An 18383-nucleotide genomic window follows, 5' to 3' on the forward strand; every position below is an offset into this window, starting at 1 on the left:
CTGGTTGACTGACTCTAAATTTTGGATTTAATTTTTCATATAGGATCTCTTTTTTAAGGGCACTAATTCCCTAAATGGAACTCCAGTATCATGATGTAATCACATTCCAAATGCCCTGCCTATACTGTCACATTAGGGATCAGGTTTCAACATAGGAATTTTGAGAGCGACACATTGTCTATAGCAGGAAGTTCTCTTTATTCTATGATAACCTGGGAGATATCTAGAATTTTCCCTCTAAAATTCTAACATTCCCGCGCCCCCCCCCCCCCCCCCCCCCCCCCCCCCCCCGGATAATTTGTATCAATTTCCACACCAGGAAGCACTGTGAGCCAGAGTCTTTCTGTAAACTCATCCAATTTTTGTGCCTCAAAATGTATTGCTGGTATTGTAATTGAGAGCAAAGTCCCCCAAAGCTCTATTAGGGAAAAAGGCAGCATTTAAGAATTTCAAATTATTTTGTTCTTTAATTGATGATGATGATGCCCAGATTAAACAGTTTCAGTTCTGCTATATAGAGTGCATGTTGCTGTTTACTCACTGAGTCACATCCAACTATTTTGTAGCCCCATGGACAGCAGCCTGCAGGTTCCTGTCCCTGGGATTTTCCAGGTATGAATACTGGAGGGGGTTGCCATTTCCTCCTCCAGGGGCTCTTTCTGATCCAGGGATCAAAGGGAGTTAACTGCATTGGCAGGTGGTTTCTTTACCTCTGTGTCACCAGGGAAGCCCATAGGGAGTGTATGAAAAGAAAAAAAGTGAAGTCGTTCAGTCGTGTCCGACTCTGCAACCCCATGGACTGTAGCCCACCAGGCTCCTCCATCCATGGAATTTTCCAGGCAAGAGTACTGGGGTGGGTTGCCATTTCCTTCTCCAGGGTATCTTCCTGACCCAGGGATTGAACCCAGGTCTCCCGCATTGCAGGCACATGCTTTTACTGTCTGAGCCACCAGGGAAGTGTACACAACCCACTTAAGTTCTGGTGGCGGGAAAACCCATGGTTTCTCAGATAGGTTAAGTATATGGAGGAAAGGACTTTTATGAGTGGCCAGTAGCTAAGAAGGGAAATTATGATCATGGAACCATCGAAAATTGCCATCTATAGCTCAAAACGTGAAATAGTTTCATATGACTCAGTTTAATACACACCCTGCCTGAGAAAAGTGATTGATTTTGGTAGTTAGCACGAGAGCCTGAGCATGAAGAGATTTCATACATTATAATTTATAGATATAACTGCATTGAGCAAAGCTGTCAGAACATAAAGAATTTTGTTGATTGCATTAATTTGAACCAATGAAGGGTAAGATGTAAGCCTGATAAACTTATCAATACATAGATATTTAATTGATCATCTCCTGTTACTAGGCATCATGAATTTCCTTGACTGGCTCCTCATATACTGGGGAAATGCTATTAAACCAAATTGATAGTCATCCTGTCTCCAATCTGTCTAAATACAGCTGTTGAAATCCTAATATTTACCTGGCATTGTAGCAAGTTTTGGAATCCAACAAAGAAAATACATAAAGTTTATTCTAACTGATGTGAAAGTGACTCAGTTGTGTCCGACTCTTTGCGACCCCATGGACAGTCCATGGAATCTCCAGGCCAGAATACTAGGGAGGGTAGCCTTTCCCTTCTTAAGGGGATCTTCCCAACCCAAGGATCGGAACCCAGGTCTCCTATGTTGCAGGCAAATTCTTTACCAGCTGATCCACAATATAGAGCCATTAAAATCTTAAATAATTATTCAATATTACTGCAATATGTCTTTTGTCAGATCTGGGAAAACTGGCAAATGGTGAATTTTAGCTGAAAAATCCAAATTTGATATGATTTTATACAGAAATGCTACATAGAGTTGTACTGTTTTTCAGTGGACAATATACAATGAAGGTGATTGGACAAGGGAGCAAGTGTGTTCTGGCATGAAGCTGTGTCCACCTGGAAGAAGGGACTATTTTACAAAGGTGCCCATTGGGTAAATGGGATCCATCAAAATGAGAGACATGGTGAAAATGCCTCGTAGATAGCTACTCAAAACTGCTGCTTTAAAAAGCACTTTGAAAACTGAAAACTATTTACCTCCATTCTGACCCTTGTCCACACATGGGAAGGGCTGAAAAGAGATTTCTCCTTACTACCAAGTCATGCTTTCATATGGTACCCACCTTTGTAATTATAAATGCAACTCATTTCCAGTTGGAAGAGTCCTTATAATATTGAGTTGACAAAGAATTTTACAATTAAAGATTCAGAGATATAGAGCAGTAACCCTTTTCAAGATCTTACGAGGTACCCAATATTTCAGAGAGGGTAGGCTAAGCTTTGCTGCAGTAACAATCCTCAAACTCCAGGGGCTGAAAGCAATGAGCAAGTTTCTTGCTCATTCTGTTCTGCCCGTACTCCGAGTCCCCGGTCGGGAAAGAAGACTCCTCGAAACAATGCAACTCACAATAGGGGAATTTATTACTGACTCGAGCCAGGGCCTCCCGCCCTCACCAGGTGTGTGAGGACCAAAGGCCCCGAGCCCCAGTTCTCTCGGGTATTTATTAGGTCAAAATAAGCAGCAGGTAGTTGGCGCAATTGGATTGGCTACACAGTGTGTAGTTGGCACAAGCTGATTGGTTACACAGTTGCAAGGTAATTTTTGTCGGCCCAACGTGGGGCTTTCAGCTTTCCCCTGATAGGTTCCCTTTTCTCTGGCTAGGCATATGTTGACTGGCTGGCTCCAGGAGGCCTGATTATTATGTTACCCTGGGAAACCAGGCCTACTCCTAATCTAGGCTGCCTGCCATGGCGTTAGCCGTGACAGCCTCACAATTCTATGTATTTAACAAAGGGCAAATATTCAGCCCTAATCCTTTAAGCCAATGCTTCTCAAAATGTTGGTCTCAAACAGGACTAACAGCTATGGCCAGAATGTAAATCAAGTAAGGGTACCTACAAAGAACATCAGATGGACTAAACAGTGTGGTCAGTGACATAGTTGAGTTACACTTTAGCAGAAAAGCTTAAACTCACCAAGTCTGCAACAACTGTATTGGAGAACTCTATAGTTACCCGGGAAAAATTCATTTTTCTTCAGAAGAAAACACTGTGTACAGACTAGAAAGCCTGTGTTTTAAGGTATATTTGGTACTGTTGGCTTCAATTCAATAATCTACTCAATAAATGTTTACTGATCACATAAAAGTATATATGTAGGACAAATGAATAAATAAAAGCTTCCCTGGTCTCCAAAATTTACAAGTTGGTATGGGAAATAGGGTTTCCTAGATGACATCTGCCAATGCAGGAGATGTGGGTTCAATCTTTATGTCAGGAAGATCCCTTGGAGTAGGAAATGGCACCCACTCCAGTATTCTAGACTGGAAAATTCCATGGACAGAGGAGCCTGGTGGGCTACAGTTCATGGGGTTGCAGTTGGACATGACTGAGCACACACACAATGATGGAAGATAGGAAAGTGAAAATGAAAGTGTTAAGTCCCTCAGTTGTGTCCAATTCTTTGTGAGCCTAGGGACTGTAACCCACTAGGCTCCTCTGTCCACGGGATTCTCCAGGCCAGAATACTGGAGTGGGTTGCCATTCCCTTTCTCCAGGTGATCTTCCTGACTCAGCAATTGAACCTGCATCTCCTGCACTGCAAGCATATTCTTTATCATCTGAGTCACAAAGAAAGCAGGAGGTAAGAATCAGTGATTACAGTACATGCCAAGGCAATTATGAAGCTGTTTACAGGGTATTGGAAACCTAAGTGTATTGTTTGGGAGAAGAGGGAGGAATCACCCAGGGTGACTGAAACCAGAAAAATGACTGAACACCATGCTAAGCAGCTATAATTTTACTGATGAAAGTGAAAATCGCTTGGTCGTGTCTGACTCTTTGCAACCCCACAGACTATACAGTCCATGTAATTCTCCAAGCCAGAATATTGGAGTGGGTAGCCCTTCCCTTCTCCAGGGGATCTTCCCAACCCAGGAATCAAACTCAGGCCTCACACATTGTGGGTGGATTCTTTTACCAGCTAAGCCACAAGGGAAGCCCCAAAACACAGGAGTGGGTAGCCTATTCCTTCTCCAGCGGATCTTCCCAACCCAGGAATCAAATCTGGGTCTCCTACATTGCAGGTTGATTCTTTACCAACTGAGCTATCAAGGAAGCCAATTTTACTGATGGTGACACATTATCAGACTTATATCCACGACTCCAGGCATTTTGGGACATCACTAAGATTGAAGTATTATTGGACTTCATAGGTGGCACTAGTGGTAAAGAATGCACCTGGCAACTCAGAAGAGGGTTTAATCCCTGGGTTGGGACACAGTTGAACACACACAAATTTGCTGGACAGATGGTTGTAACTGTAGCTAGACTTTCCTCCATCTACTCATTTTGGAATTAAGCACTATTTTAATCTTTACAACTACCCTAAAATAGTTAGTTTTCATATACAAGAGAGCTGAGCAGATACTTTCTAGTTGAACTGAAACATGGTCAAGCCTGGTTTTGAATCAAATCTTATTCCTTAGTCCATATGCACTGCTTCTACAGCAAAATATACGTTTTGATTTTTCACTAGGATGGCCAAAACTTTACTATGTAACCAAAAATATTAGCTCCCTTCAAAAATGATTAATGGGTTGCAATCCCCAACCAAAATCCCTCCTCTCCCTACGCAGGTATTCTGGTTAGGGAAGCCTCTGCATAAGGTACACTTGGCCTAGCAGTTTCACTAAGTATGTACGGGCCCATTTAGCTCATAATTGTATAAGAGAATCTGGATTTTTATGGGAATCTTGTGGTTTTAAATATCAGCTTGAATTCTGAAAACCAGTGGAGGAAAATACATAAAATTGAAAAAAAAAAATTGTCGTGGTTTTAAAAATTCAAGCCAACACTTAAAAAAAAATTAAACTGGATGGAATCACACACTTCTGTGAAATTGCAATGGTTAATTTTACGTCGTTGACTGAGAAATGGTCTAGATATCTGTCTAAACATTACTCTGGATATTTCTGTGAAGGTATTTTTGGGGATGAGATTTCCTTTTTTTTCTTCCCTTCAGCTGCACTGCGCAGCTTGCAGAATCTTAGTTCCCTGACCAGGGTAGTGAAAAATGCCAAGTCATAACCACTGGACTGTCTGGGAATTCCTGAGATTACCATTCAGTTTCAGTAAAACTTACTCTCCACATGAGCAGGCCACATCCAATTAGTTGAAGGCATTAATAGAAAAAGACGAACTTCTGAGGAAATTCTGCTAGCAGATGGTTTGCAATTGGAACATCAACTCTTATGTCTCCTGCTTTCAGTCTATCCCATCAGACTGTTGACCTGACAAATTCACAAGTGCAAGAACCAATTTCTTAAAATAAATCTCTCTATAGACACATGCTGTTGGCCGTTTCTCTGGAGAACATCAATACAAAAAATAAAAGTTGTCTAGTCTCTATCATTCAATATACTCCCATACTAAGAGCCAGCCCACTGAAGTCCTTTACGGGGATTGGGTGAACTGCACTATTTCAGGAGAGTTAAAGGCAATTTTTTTCTCATTCAGGTATACCACTCAAATACTTAATTCAAAAAGACAAATCTAATAAAACATTTTCTACCTTGAGCCTGCTGTAAAATAAAACCCGTTACCTTTGGCTCTTGATACAAATTGTAAATTGGGGGGGGGGGGGTGGGGAACGGAGAAAAAAAGCAGGTCCTAGAACTTGCCAGGATGTAAAATGTTTAATATAGCTCAATGAATCTCAAAATAGGAAGGAGGCTCTAGTCCCCTTTCCACCAAGAAAACCCAGACAGCTAAATTTGTAATTTACCAATGATTCAAACAAAAAATTCAAAATGGTAGGAATCCTTCATGTTATACAGAAAATCTCCCCAAGCACAGAATACCATGACTTATCACTGATATAATTACTAATCAGAGCCATCTCACAACCCATTTCTCCTAGTCAAAGCATCAGAAAAAAAGGGGAGTATTTCCTTTATTATCTCACATGCTATTACAATTCATTTCAAATATTCTTTTAGTCTAAACAAGACTAATACTGGTCAGTAGCACATCTATGAAACCAAAAATTTCAATGTTATGGTACAGAGGAAGAAAATGAAGATCCTGAACTTAAATCTCCATACACTACTGATTTTCCTAATGTTTAACTAATTATCACTCATGGAGAGAAGTGAATCTCCTTCAAAGTAAAAAAAAAAAAAAAAAAAAGATTAAAAACGTATCTTTTTTTTTTCCTCCCTTTAAAATAAAAATCACAGGGTAAGTCTGCACTTCTCTTTTATAATGAATTGCCGACAATTTCTGACCCATGAAACAAACAAACAAAAAAATCAGAATTTAAGACCAAGAAATAAGCTAAATCAAATACATATTTAAGAAACTAATAATGCATTATTACCCAAATAAAATGTAAGCACGTGTTCAATTATCATGTTCCACATTTCAGAGAAGAGGCAATAAGGATTTATGCCATAAGTTTATTTACAAATGTATCTAGGATGCTGAGTTCAAGGGTTTGATCCTTTTAAGAGACTGCACCTCTTAATATGTTCCTCTTCCTATCTGTGAATAAAAACAAAAAAATTAATGACATTTAAAACTCATTTAATAGAAATCATTCAGTTTCATTAATGCATTGTCTGTCCTTCAATTTATGACTGGTGCATCAGAAAGCGTTTACAGCATCATGATTTTACTCATACTGATTTGCTTCATCATATGCAGCAAGTAATGGCTTGGATAAGTCATTTCCCTTCTAAACTAAGACAAGTGAAGTCCTTCTTTTCTAAAGTATATTCTGCAATTTATTCCAACCAACCCACAGAACCTCCTACAGTGTTATTTTTTGATGAAAATTCTAATTACAATATTAATCTTCTCACTCAGTGGTGCTTTAGTTTCTCAGTCGTGTCTGACTCTTGAAATCCCGTGGAATGTAGCCACCAGGTTCCTCCGTCAATGTGATTTTCCAGGCAAGAATACTGGAGTGGTTTGCCATTTCCTTCTTACTCAGGGACTCTACTAATCTTGCAGCACACACGATTCCTTCATGTACAGATTAACATATACCACCCTCAAGACAGATGAAAATTAAATCAGTTTACTAGAACTTTTCCTGGTCAAGAACCTCAGCTCTGGAACAAGACTGCCTGAATAGAAATCCTGATGACCACCGCTAGCTAAGGAATACTATGCAAGTTGACATTTTTTTTTTTTTGGTCTTAAATCACGTTAACACCTCACAGTCTTGCCTGGGAAGCAATCTGAGCCTATTAATATTAGGTGTGCCTAAAAACAGCAGTATTCAATAAACACTGGCTTTCAGGCAAAGATATGTTTGTCCATAGGTTTAACCGGTCTCCACCAATGTAACATGCCCACCTAACTTCAGGTGTATTTGTGATTTTGACGGAGTGGGTGGTTAAGGGAAGAAAGCAATAAAGGACAAACTTCTGTGAAGGTTATAAACCCATTAAATTTACCTGTCTCATGGGTTACTTTTTAAGCAGTTGGTGTCTCACTATAAAGAAAGGTGCAGCAAATCCAGACCCAAAGAACAAAGTCATCATAGCTAGTAACCTCCACTTGTTTTCCACTGAAAAAGGTATATTCTGTTGGGAACAAAACAGAACAAACAACAAATACTGAACTTCAAACCATCTGATTTTACAGATTAAAAATAAGTACAGAGGAAACGCTAATTTTTATATAATCAGGTTATATATGTCTGGTCAAATACTCGAGCTCTGGAACAATCCTGGTCCACCATTGTTATGTATGGAATACTGAGCAACTTAACCATAGATAGCACTTTTAAACATCTTTAGAATCATCTGACCTTCCCCGCAAACACTAGATGGTAAAAAAAAAATTCCTGGCTTTCCTCTTCGACTCTATCCCTCTACGCCCATTTCTAGGCCTCAGGGTAACTTCAGGAGGCTGTTACAGCTAACTACCCGCTTGAAGCTATTTATAATTAAAGCTAAAACCAACCTCAAAGGCGGTTAATACTTCTAATTTCGTCAATTAGTTTAAGACTAGCCTCACACCACAGGCCCTCACAATCCCGAGTTTTCAAATGACCTTCACTTCGAAGCCGGTGACCTTTAGCTAGGTTTTAAGCCACAATACCTGCAGTCAGAGGCTCTAAGGTCCCCCGAATTTTGAAGGGCAGGGTGGGACGCTAGGGTAAATGGGGGGAGCGCTAGAGAGAGACAAGGCCTCTGGCTTCATTTACACTACAGCGCGCAGTCACACTCCTGAACTTTCTCCCGGGTCTCTGGGGAAAGCGGAATGCTAGTCGACGTCCCAACTCAAAACCCTGGCTTCCCATTTCTCTCTTCACGGCACATAGTCGGCCTCGGAGTTCAGTCAGTCGCGGCCAAGTGCCCCCTACCCAACGAAGCAGGCCCCTTCCATACTAACCTTCCCTGGACCCTCCTCGTAGTGGCTCCGACGAACCACAGAGGTTGTGAACCTCCGGATGCTCTGTCCCAACATAGCGCTGTTGGAAGCTCTACAAAAGATCGAGACTGAAGGCCAAAGAAATGGCGGCCGCAAAAGGCGCCCTGCTTCCTCACGACCTTGTTCCCCAAAGTGTAAGGATCGAAAGGGAAGATGGGAAATGCGGCACAGTTCTCGGAAAACGCGAGAAAATGCCGCGCCGAGGGTTGTGGGAATTGTAGTTTATAGCACCGAGGCGCCTTGTCGGCCCTGAAGGATTGTGGGAAACGTAGTCTGGCAGCAGATTCTCGCAGTGACTCTTTTAGAGCTGAGTTCTTTAGGCTTGTTTCTAAAACGATTTTACTGAAGTTAACGAAGCAGTTTACGTGTGTTCTAGTTTATGGAAAAGGAAAATAAACCTCTCCCTTTTCTTTTTTTGTGGCTATATGCTAAGTGTCTCTAATTTGCACTACTACTCTGTTGCTCTGAGATGTGTGAAGAAAGCATAACAACAAATAATCAAATAATATGCGGTGCAAAGGATTTCAGAGAGAAAATTGAGTTGAAGTGCCAAGGGAAGGGTTACTGGAAGTAAGTGTAGTTGCTCAGTCCTGTCGGACTTGCCCCCCAGACTCCTCTGTCCCTGGAATTCTCCAGGCAAGAATACTGGAGTGGATTGCCATTCCTTTCTCCAGGGGATCTTGCCATCCCAGAGATCAAACCTGGGTCTCCAGCATTGCAGGCAGATTCTTTACTGTCTAAGCCACAAGGAAAGCCCCCTTGGAAATATAGAGAACTAAGTGGAACAGAAATAGGGAAAGAGGGCAGAGAAAACTCAAGGCCAGCATTAGTGTCGCCTGTTGGGAGTGCGGAAGAGAAAACAGCCTGTGATCCTGGCCAGCCTGGACTAGGAGCTGGTCCTCTTCTGCTGAACCTAAGCAAATTAATAGGACATGCCCATCAAAGTGATGGCTCAATAACTTAAGATCACTCTATTACATATGAACACAGACAAAACATGAACATTGTTCAAATCACAAAAATGACCAAACATCACCATATGTCATCAATAGCATTTCTGCTTCTCTGTCAATTACAATGTTAATCATAAACTAGTCTTTTTCCTCCTAGGTAAAATTAGTTAAGATAGTAAAAGTCACTGGAAACAAGCCGAAATCCTATAAATTCTAACACCTTATTGAGATCCCGAGGGTTCCTCTAGGTATTTGATCTCCCTTACTGCAACCAATAATAAACCCAACTTCTTCATTTATAGAACAGAATGGCTACCCACTTGAGTGCTGACAAAGGTCTGTCTAGCCAAAGCTATGTTTTTTTCCAGTATTCTTGTATGGCTGTGAGAGTTGGACAATGAAGCTGAGTGCTGAAGAATTATTCCTTTTGAACTGTGGTGCTAGAGAAGACTCTTGAGAGTCCCTTGGACTGCAAGGAGATCCAACCAGTCAATCCTAAAGGAAGCTCCAATACTTTGGTCACCAGATGGGAAGAACTGACTCAATGGAAAAGACCCTGATGCTGGGAAAGATTGAAGGCAGGAGGAGAAGGGGGTGACAGAGAATGAGGTGGTTGGATGGCATCACTGACTCAGTGGGCATGAGTTTGAGCAAACTCTGGGAGTTAGTGATGGACAGGGAAGCCTGACATGCTGCAGTCTATGGGGTCACAAAAAGTCCGACACGATGGGACTGAGCAACTGAACTGAACTGAACTCACTTCAGTATTCCTACCTGGAGAATTCCATGGACTGTTTAGTCCATGGGGTCACAAAGAGTCGGACACGACTGAGAGACTCACTCACTCACTGCTGGTAGTCTTTGACTAGAGGGTATTGGGAAGAAATTGGTGATAAATGAGGCCAGGAAAGCAGCATTAGGTTAAATTGTGAAGGGCCATGCTAACCTAAGTTTTATGTTATTCATTTGTGGCAGAGTGCACAGATGACTCTTTTATGCAGTAGTAGTAAACAAAGTTGAATAAGATTTAAGTCTTTGAAAACTGGATATAAAGTGTATGTTTAAGCCATGTTTCACTTCGATCAAAACACAAAAAAACGAAGTGAAGAAATTTTATTTCTACAAGAGCTTGTAACTGAGTAGCTGCTGCTGCTGAGTCACTTCAGTCGTGTCCGACTCAGTGTGACCCCATAGACGGCAGCCCACCAGGCTCCCCCGTCCCTGGGATTCTCCAGGCAAGAACACTGGAGTGGGTTGCCATTTCCTTCTCCAATGTGTGAAAGTGAAAAGTGTATGTGAAGTCGCTCAGTCGTGTCTGACTCTTAGCGACCCCATGGACTGCAGCCTACCAGGCTCCTCCATCCATGGGATTTTCCAGGCAAGAGTACTGGAGTGGGGTGTCATTGCCTTCTCCGGTAACTGAGTAGAGATACATGTAAATATAACTGGTGTTTTCTCCTTATTGACAGAGAATATATGATATTCGGTTTTTTTTAAAAGTCCCCATCAGTGTCTTTATGTATTAAAGGATTATGATTTAACTATAACTGGGAAATGTTTTCACAGTTAATAGTTAAGGTTTTCTGAATTCTCTTTTTCATTCTAATGTACATAATACCTCCTGTATATTTGGTTCATTGTTACTTCTAATTCATATTAATTGATTCTCCTCTGTGTATCTGTCAGTTAACTCCAAAGGGAACTACAGGAGAAATTCTTGTGTATGGCTTTGAAATTATCTGCCCCTCATGGGCTGTGTGAACTCATTTTATCATGACATGGGAGGGGAGGGGTATTCCTTTGCTCCCTGAATCTGGATAGACTCTGTGTGACTATTTCGACCAAGAGAATTTGGTGTAAGTGATGCCTTGTTAGTATCCTGCCCAGTCCTTATGAAATTGGCAGCTTCCTTTCCTGTTTTTGGAAGGTTTCCCCTCACAACCCTGAACTTCATGTTAAGAAGTTTGATTACTTGTTGGAGAGGCACCTGGAGAGTTCTGAATAATTCATTGGAAAAGAAGTGGGGCATAAGCTTAGATGTCAAGTATGTGAGTAAAGGTATCTTGGATTCTCCAGTCCAGTCCAGTCCAGCTGCTAGTTGACTAATACTGAAGGACGCCAGTCATTGCTGTGTAGAGAAGATATGCCCAGTTTAGCCTTGCCCAAAATGCTGATCTACAGATTTGTGAGACATAATTAGATGGTCATTCTTTCAAGCCAGTAAGTTTGGGGTAGTTTGTTATGCCACAATAAATAACTGGAACAACAACTGCTCATCTGAACCTATCAGCCTCCAGAAATATAAAAGAAAATAATAAATTGTTTTAAGATGTTAAATTTTGGGATAGTTTATTGTAAAGGAGTAGAGATCTGGAACGGGTACCATGCACAATTTCTTATACACATAACCTAACATTTCTAAATTCAGTCATAGTGAATGGCAAGGAAAATGCATATCTTCCTTGAGAACCTTTTGATTCAGTATGATACTCTTTTGCTATAAAATGAATTTCAAGAGAAATGAGACATTTCATGGATTCGAACAAAACAGAAAAGATCTTTAGGGACACGAGGTTTACTCCTAGGTTGTATTTTAAAAATAAAATCCAATTATTTTAATAGTGAATAGGGTGTATATCAGAGAGTGAGCAATGTACTTTCTAGACCTACATGAATCTTTGGAGACTGAAATTGCATTATATAGAACAATATATCTAGAAATTAAAGAACAGTATGTGTCATGTCTCTCAACAGCTACTACATTAGATTTTTAGGAACTAGGTTAGAATTCAAAAATAAATTGTTTACTAAAGAAGTTTATGTTTCTATTCTACATTTAATACTCAAGTTTTTTTGTTCTCAAGTTTTTAGAAATTCCTGCTACTGTAGAATTAAAATCAGAATATCATGCTAGCCTTTTTAAATTTTTACATTTATAGAGAGAAAAGAAAAAAAAAAACAAACCTGGTTTTAGGAAAGAATAAAATGTGATTCCACTGAGGCAGTTACAGTTTGAGAATATTGTGCCAGTCTTCTGAATGATTTAGTGATGACCAACTGGAAGAAAAATTTCTGCAAAAAGAAAAAAACAATACTTATATGATCAAGTTGTATATTTTACTCATTTTATTACTTTTAAATACCAATTTTTCCCTAAAAACATATCATGTTTTTCATTCCAAATTTATTGCTTAATCTCAATGAAAGTTTAACAATGATTCACTTTTTGAAGATTAATTTGTAGGTTAATTATTTGTCATGGAGAATTGCCGAGTATAGTTAGATACATTTTTACAAGGTGAACACAGAAACTAACATTTCTCAAATTGAAAATCACTGATTGTTTTTATGTTTATGGGCCATCTCCCTCTTGACTTAACTTATAATGAAACCTTTTATTGCTTTGGCCAGGTTTCTTTAAATTCATTATGGCATTTCCTGCTTGTGTCTGTAACTGTAATACTGAATAATTAAATAGTTTCATTCATTTATTTTAGGGGAACACATAAATGAGGAAGGGAATATTGAAAATAAATTCAATGCATCATTCTAAAAAATCCTTTTTTGATAGAAGTAAGTAAAATATAGGAGATATTTGAAAATAAACCGACTTTGTTGCAATACTTTTGTTTTGTTTTGTAAAGAACTGCACATAAGGACTATCTGGAAACCTTGGTCTATAACTAAGCTCTTTTTTTGCTGATCAATGCATATCAAGTGTCGGTATATGTCTACTAGATTCAGGTGATATTCAGTTCAGTTCAGTTCAGTCGCTCAGTCATGTCCTACTCTTTGCGACCCCATGAATCGCAGCACGCCAGGCCTCCCTGTCCATCACCAGTTCCCGGAGTTTACCCAAACTCATGTCCATCAAGTAGGTGATGCCCTCCAGCCATCTCATCCTCTGTCATCCCTTCTCCTCCTGCCCCCAATCCCTCCCAGCATCAGGGTCTTTTCCAATCAGGTGAGATTACAGGTTCCAATCAAAGGCACTTTGTTCCTCTAGACAACAGACTGGCAATGACATGGTTAATACAGTCCAGAAAGATGTGTTTATTTATGATATAATAGCTTTTGTATCTGGCTTTTCAGTTTGCACTTTTAATTAAGAAAAATAGGGTTTTCTTGAGATAACATTTATGCACTTTGAGTAAATTATTAGTAAACTCACAAACAGTTCTTTTAAATATTTCAACTAATTATAAAATTATACAAAGTGGATTAGGTTTAATTTCCCAGTTCTCTTCACATCTCTCAGATAATCTATACCCTCACTAACAGCATTAAAAACACTATCTTTGTTCTAAATTGGATTCAGCATCTTCTTACCAGTTTGTACTAAGGGATTCTTTTTTTTTTTTTTAAACAACAGACTCATGAAACTCATTGCTGTGTTTACTCTGAGGATTTTGTTTTCCCTCTGAGGATATGTTTCAATGTATTTCATGGTGTCATTTTTATGAGGACCCATAGGAGAAATTTCTCTCTGGTCTTAGAACTAAAATAAACATGCTTCTCCTGAGTAGCTGATTTGCTTTTTCCTTATGAATGCTGTGAATAACAAGCTTTATTGCAATTTTTTTCCCCCATATACTTATTCCTAGAGAACTTAGAGCCAAATGTGTGACCTACCTTCTGTGGAGACTGTGAAGGTATTTTGTATACTTTACTCTTAGCTCCATCTTCTCTTCTTAATTAGCTTTGCTTCACTTTTCTATGCAATTTTATTTTATCATAGTCTATAGTACGTGTCTTTGTTCTATACCTCAAATATTTTCTGGAACAGTATTAGCACATGTAAATAAGCTAATAAATCATGAATTCTCCTCACAGAGAAGGTTGTTGTAGTGTTACTTCATTGATTTTGCTCTTTGCTTTATACAACCGGGGCTAGGTAAGGCAATTAAAGCTAGCTAATGTAACAAATGAGCCCCAAATTTTAATGGCTTAACACAACGAAGATTTATTTCTTACTCATTCACAATCTGAATCAGATGTTTGGCTGCAATCTTCCATTTGGTAATCCTAGAGTCACCATCTTCTTGGGCCTCACTCAGTCTTCTGGATTGACCCTGCCTGCCACCCTGCTAAGAAGGTAGAGACTTACACTAGGGCCAGGTAAGTAGGTGGCATACACTACTTGTGCCTGTATTCTATTATCGAAACCAATCACATGCTACCACCTTATCCAAACCCAATTAAATGATATACAGATTTCTGTGTGTCTGAGAGGAAATTGGAAATGTTTGGTTGAATAAAGCATCTCCTCTGCAGAGACCTTCTCGTTTCTTGCTGGAATCTTATGGAGTACCTCTGCAGGAATTCAACATCCTGTGGTTATATATTACCTTGGGACTCTGCTACACTGCTGCAGATACTCATAATCCTGTAACTTCCTATTCTGCACACTTTGCGAGATTTGCACACTTCAGGCAATTTACTGTACCTGGAATCAGAATGACATGGGCTCAAATGAAAGATCTACCCTGATTGTTTAGCTTTGGCAAGGAGTAAGTTCCTTCCTCATCTTTCAAATGGGGACAGTAATGTTACTTACTATATAGGGTTGTTCGAAGGCTATTAAACTGCATTGCTAAAGACTGCAAGCCATGTAACTGCCCAGCCTCAAAACCAAAAATTAAAAGAAAAAGAGCCCAGAGATAGACAGAGACATCAACTGTTTATTGGATAGGGGATCTTAGGTGTTCTCAACAAAAGATCCTGGAGCAACACTCCCACTGCAGGAGGCAGACAGCAGACTCAGTTGGTAAAGAATCCAACAGCAATACGGGACACCTGGGTTCAATCCCTGGGTTGGGAAGATCACCTGGCAAAGGGAAAGGCTACCCACTCCAGTATTCTGGCCTAGAGAATTCCATGGAATGTATAGTACATGGGATCGCAAAGAGTCAGATAAGACTGAGTGACTTTCACTTTCACTTGGGGCTTCCCTTGTACCTCAGTCGGTAAAGAATCTGCCTGCAGTGCAGAAGACCCTGGTTCAATTCCTGGGTTGGGAAGATCCCTTGGAGAAGGAAACGGCACCCCACTCCAGTATTCTTGCCTGGAGAATCCCATGGACAGAGGAGCCTGGCAGGCTACAGTCTATTGGGTCCCAAGAGTTGGACATGACTTAGCAACTAAACCACCACCTCCAAGCTGCACCCCTCAAGCCTACAAGCCTGTAACTGCCCAGTCTTGAAACAAACAAACGAAAAAGAGCCCAGGGATAGAGACAGAGACATCAACAGTTTTTTGGATCGGGGACCTTAGGAGTTCTCAAAAGATCGTGGAGCGACACTCCCACTGCAGGAGGCAGCCAGCAGATGGCATGAAGGACATGACAGCAATGTCACTACTGTCAGTACCCAGGGGGAGAAGGAAGCTACCATTTACAAGAGGGAACTGACGTCAGGTAGGCTCATCAATAACCAGGGAAACCCACTCTCTTCTCTGCCACCATTATGTGCCCTCAACTATCTGTACTGTTGAACGTTTATAAGCTTCTGTTGATCCTCCCTTCGGTTCCACACTGAATCCAGGGCAGATAGAAAGTGGTATTAACGGTTGCTTTTGTTTTGTTTCTGTTGTATGAATCTGTGTTCTCTGTGAACCTATCCTTAGTTCTGTACCTGTTGTTCAGTCACTAAGTCCTGTTTGACTCTTTCAGACCCCACAGACTGCAGAATGCCAGTCTTCCCTGGTGTATCCTTCGCTATCTCCCAGAATTTGTTCAAATGCATGTCCACTGAGTCGGTAATGCTATCCAACCGTCTCATCCTCTGCTGTCCTCTTCTCCTCCTGCCTTCAATCTTTCCCAGCATCGGGGTCTTTTCCAGCGAGTCAGTTCTTCGCATCAGGAGGCCAAAGTATTGGAGTTTCAGCTTCAGCATCAGTCGTGCCAGTGAATACTCAGGGTTGATTTTCTTTAGGATTGACTGGTTTGATCTCCTTGCAGTCCAAGGAACTCTGAAGAGTCTTCTCTAGCACCAGTTCAAAAGCATTAATTCTTTAGTGCTCACCCTTCTTTATTGACCAACTCTCACATCCATACATGACTACTGGAAACACCATCAGTTCAGTTCATTCCAATCACTCAGTTGTGTCTGATTCTGCGACCCCATGGACTGCAGCACACTAGGCTCCCTGTCCCTCACCAACTCCTGGAGCTTGCTAAAACTCATGTCCATCGAGTCAGTGATGTCATCCAACCATCTTATCCTCTGTTGTCCCCTTCTCCTCCTGCCTTCGATTTCTCCCAGGTCAGGGTCTTTTCCAGTGTGTCAGCTCTTCACATCAGGTGGTTAAAATATTTGAGCTTCAGCTTTAAAATCAGTTCTTCCAATGAATATTCAGGACTAATTTTCTTTTTTATTTTATTTTTTTTATTTTTTTTTTCCAGTGGGTTTTGTCATACATTGATATGAATCAGCCATGGATTTACATGTATTCCCAATCCCGATCCCCCCTCCCACCTCCCTCTCCACCCCGATTCCTCTGGGTCTTCCCAGTCACCAGGCCGGAGCACTTGTCTCATGCATCCGCACCTGGGCTGGTGGATCTGTTTCACCAATAGATAGTAATACATGCTGTTCTTTTTGAAAAATACCCTCACATTCTCCCACAGAGTTCAAAAGTCTGTTCTTGTATTTCTGTGTCTCTTTTCTGTTTTGCATATAGGGGTTATCGTTATCAACCTTTCTAAAAATTGCCATCAAAAGGACCCCTCAGAAAGTCTTCTCCAGTCACCAAGTACAAAAGCCATCATCTTTGGCTCTCAGCTTTCCTTTTTTTTTTTTTTTTTAATTTTTTTATTAGTTGGAGGCTAATTACTTACAATATTGTAGTGGTTTTTGTCATACATTGACATGAATCAGCCATGGGTTTACATGTATTCCCCATCCCGATCCCCCCTCCCAACTCCCTCTCCACCCGATTCCTCTGGGTCTTCCCAGTGCACCAGGCCCGAGCACTTGTCTCATGCATCCAGCCTGGGCTGATGATCTGTTTCACCCTAGATAATATACATGTTTCGATGCTGTTCTCTCAAAACATCCCACCCTCGCCTTCTCCCACAGAGTCCAAAAGTCTGTTCTGTATTTCTGTGTCTCTTTCTGTTTTGCATAAGGGTTATCATTACCATCTTTCTAAATTCCATATATATGTGTTAGTATGCTGTAATATTCTTTATCTTTCTGGCTTACTTCACTCTGTATAAGGGGCTCCAGTTTCATCCATCTCATTAGGACTGGTTCAAATGAATTCTTTTTGATGGCTGAGTAATATTCCATGGTGTATATGTACCACAGCTTCCTTATCCATTCATCTGCTGATGGGCATCTAGGTTGCTTCCATGTCCTGGCTATTATAAACAGTGCTGCGATGAACATTGGGGTGCACGTGTCTCTTTCAGATCTGGTTTCCTCAGTGTGTATGCCCAGAAGTGGGATTGCTGGGTCATATGGCAGTTCTATTTCCAGTTTTTTAAGGAATCTCCACACTGTTCTCCATAGCAGCTGTACTAGTTTGCATTCCCACCAACAGTGTAAGAGGGTTCCCTTTTCTCCACACCCTCTCCACATTTATTGCTTTGTGACTTTTGGATAGCAGCCATCCTGAACTGGTGTGTATGGTCCCTATTGTGGTTTTGATTTGCATTTCTCTGATAATGAGTGATGTTGAGCATCTTTTCATGTGTTTGTTAGCCATCTGTATGTCTTCTTTGGAGAAATGTCTGTTTAGTTCTTTGGCCCATTTTTTGATTGGGTCATTTATTTTCTGGAATTGAGCTGCAGGAGTTGCTTGTATATTTTTGAGATTAATCCTTTGTCTGTTGCTTCGTTTGCTATTATTTTCCCCCAATCTGAGGGCTGTCTTTCCACCTTGCTTATAGTTTCCTTTGTGCAAAAGCTTTTAAGTTTAATTAGGTCCCAT

At 40.6% G+C, this 18383-nt stretch overlaps 1 protein-coding gene and 1 non-coding gene across 2 annotated transcripts; both read right to left on the reverse strand.

Moving 5' to 3' along the window:
* Positions 1–5728: 5728 nt before the first annotated feature.
* Positions 5729–8620, reverse strand: LOC122439556 (cytochrome c oxidase subunit 7C, mitochondrial). Its single transcript, XM_043464713.1, has 3 exons — positions 8458–8620; positions 7515–7643; positions 5729–6594 (listed from the first exon to the last, which is right to left on the reverse strand). Exons 1-2 carry the CDS (start codon positions 8530–8532, stop codon positions 7527–7529), a joined length of 192 nt encoding a protein of 63 aa, XP_043320648.1. The 5' UTR covers positions 8533–8620; the 3' UTR covers positions 5729–6594; positions 7515–7526.
* LOC122441131 lies at positions 6694–6756 on the reverse strand. Its single transcript, XR_006269266.1, has one exon. It is a non-coding gene; the product is annotated as a small nucleolar RNA Z39 (small nucleolar RNA).
* Positions 8621–18383: the final 9763 nt, after the last annotated feature.

Source organism: Cervus canadensis, chromosome 4 (genome assembly GCF_019320065.1).
Source record: "Cervus canadensis isolate Bull #8, Minnesota chromosome 4, ASM1932006v1, whole genome shotgun sequence".
NCBI classification, from domain to species: domain Eukaryota; kingdom Metazoa; phylum Chordata; class Mammalia; order Artiodactyla; family Cervidae; genus Cervus; species Cervus canadensis.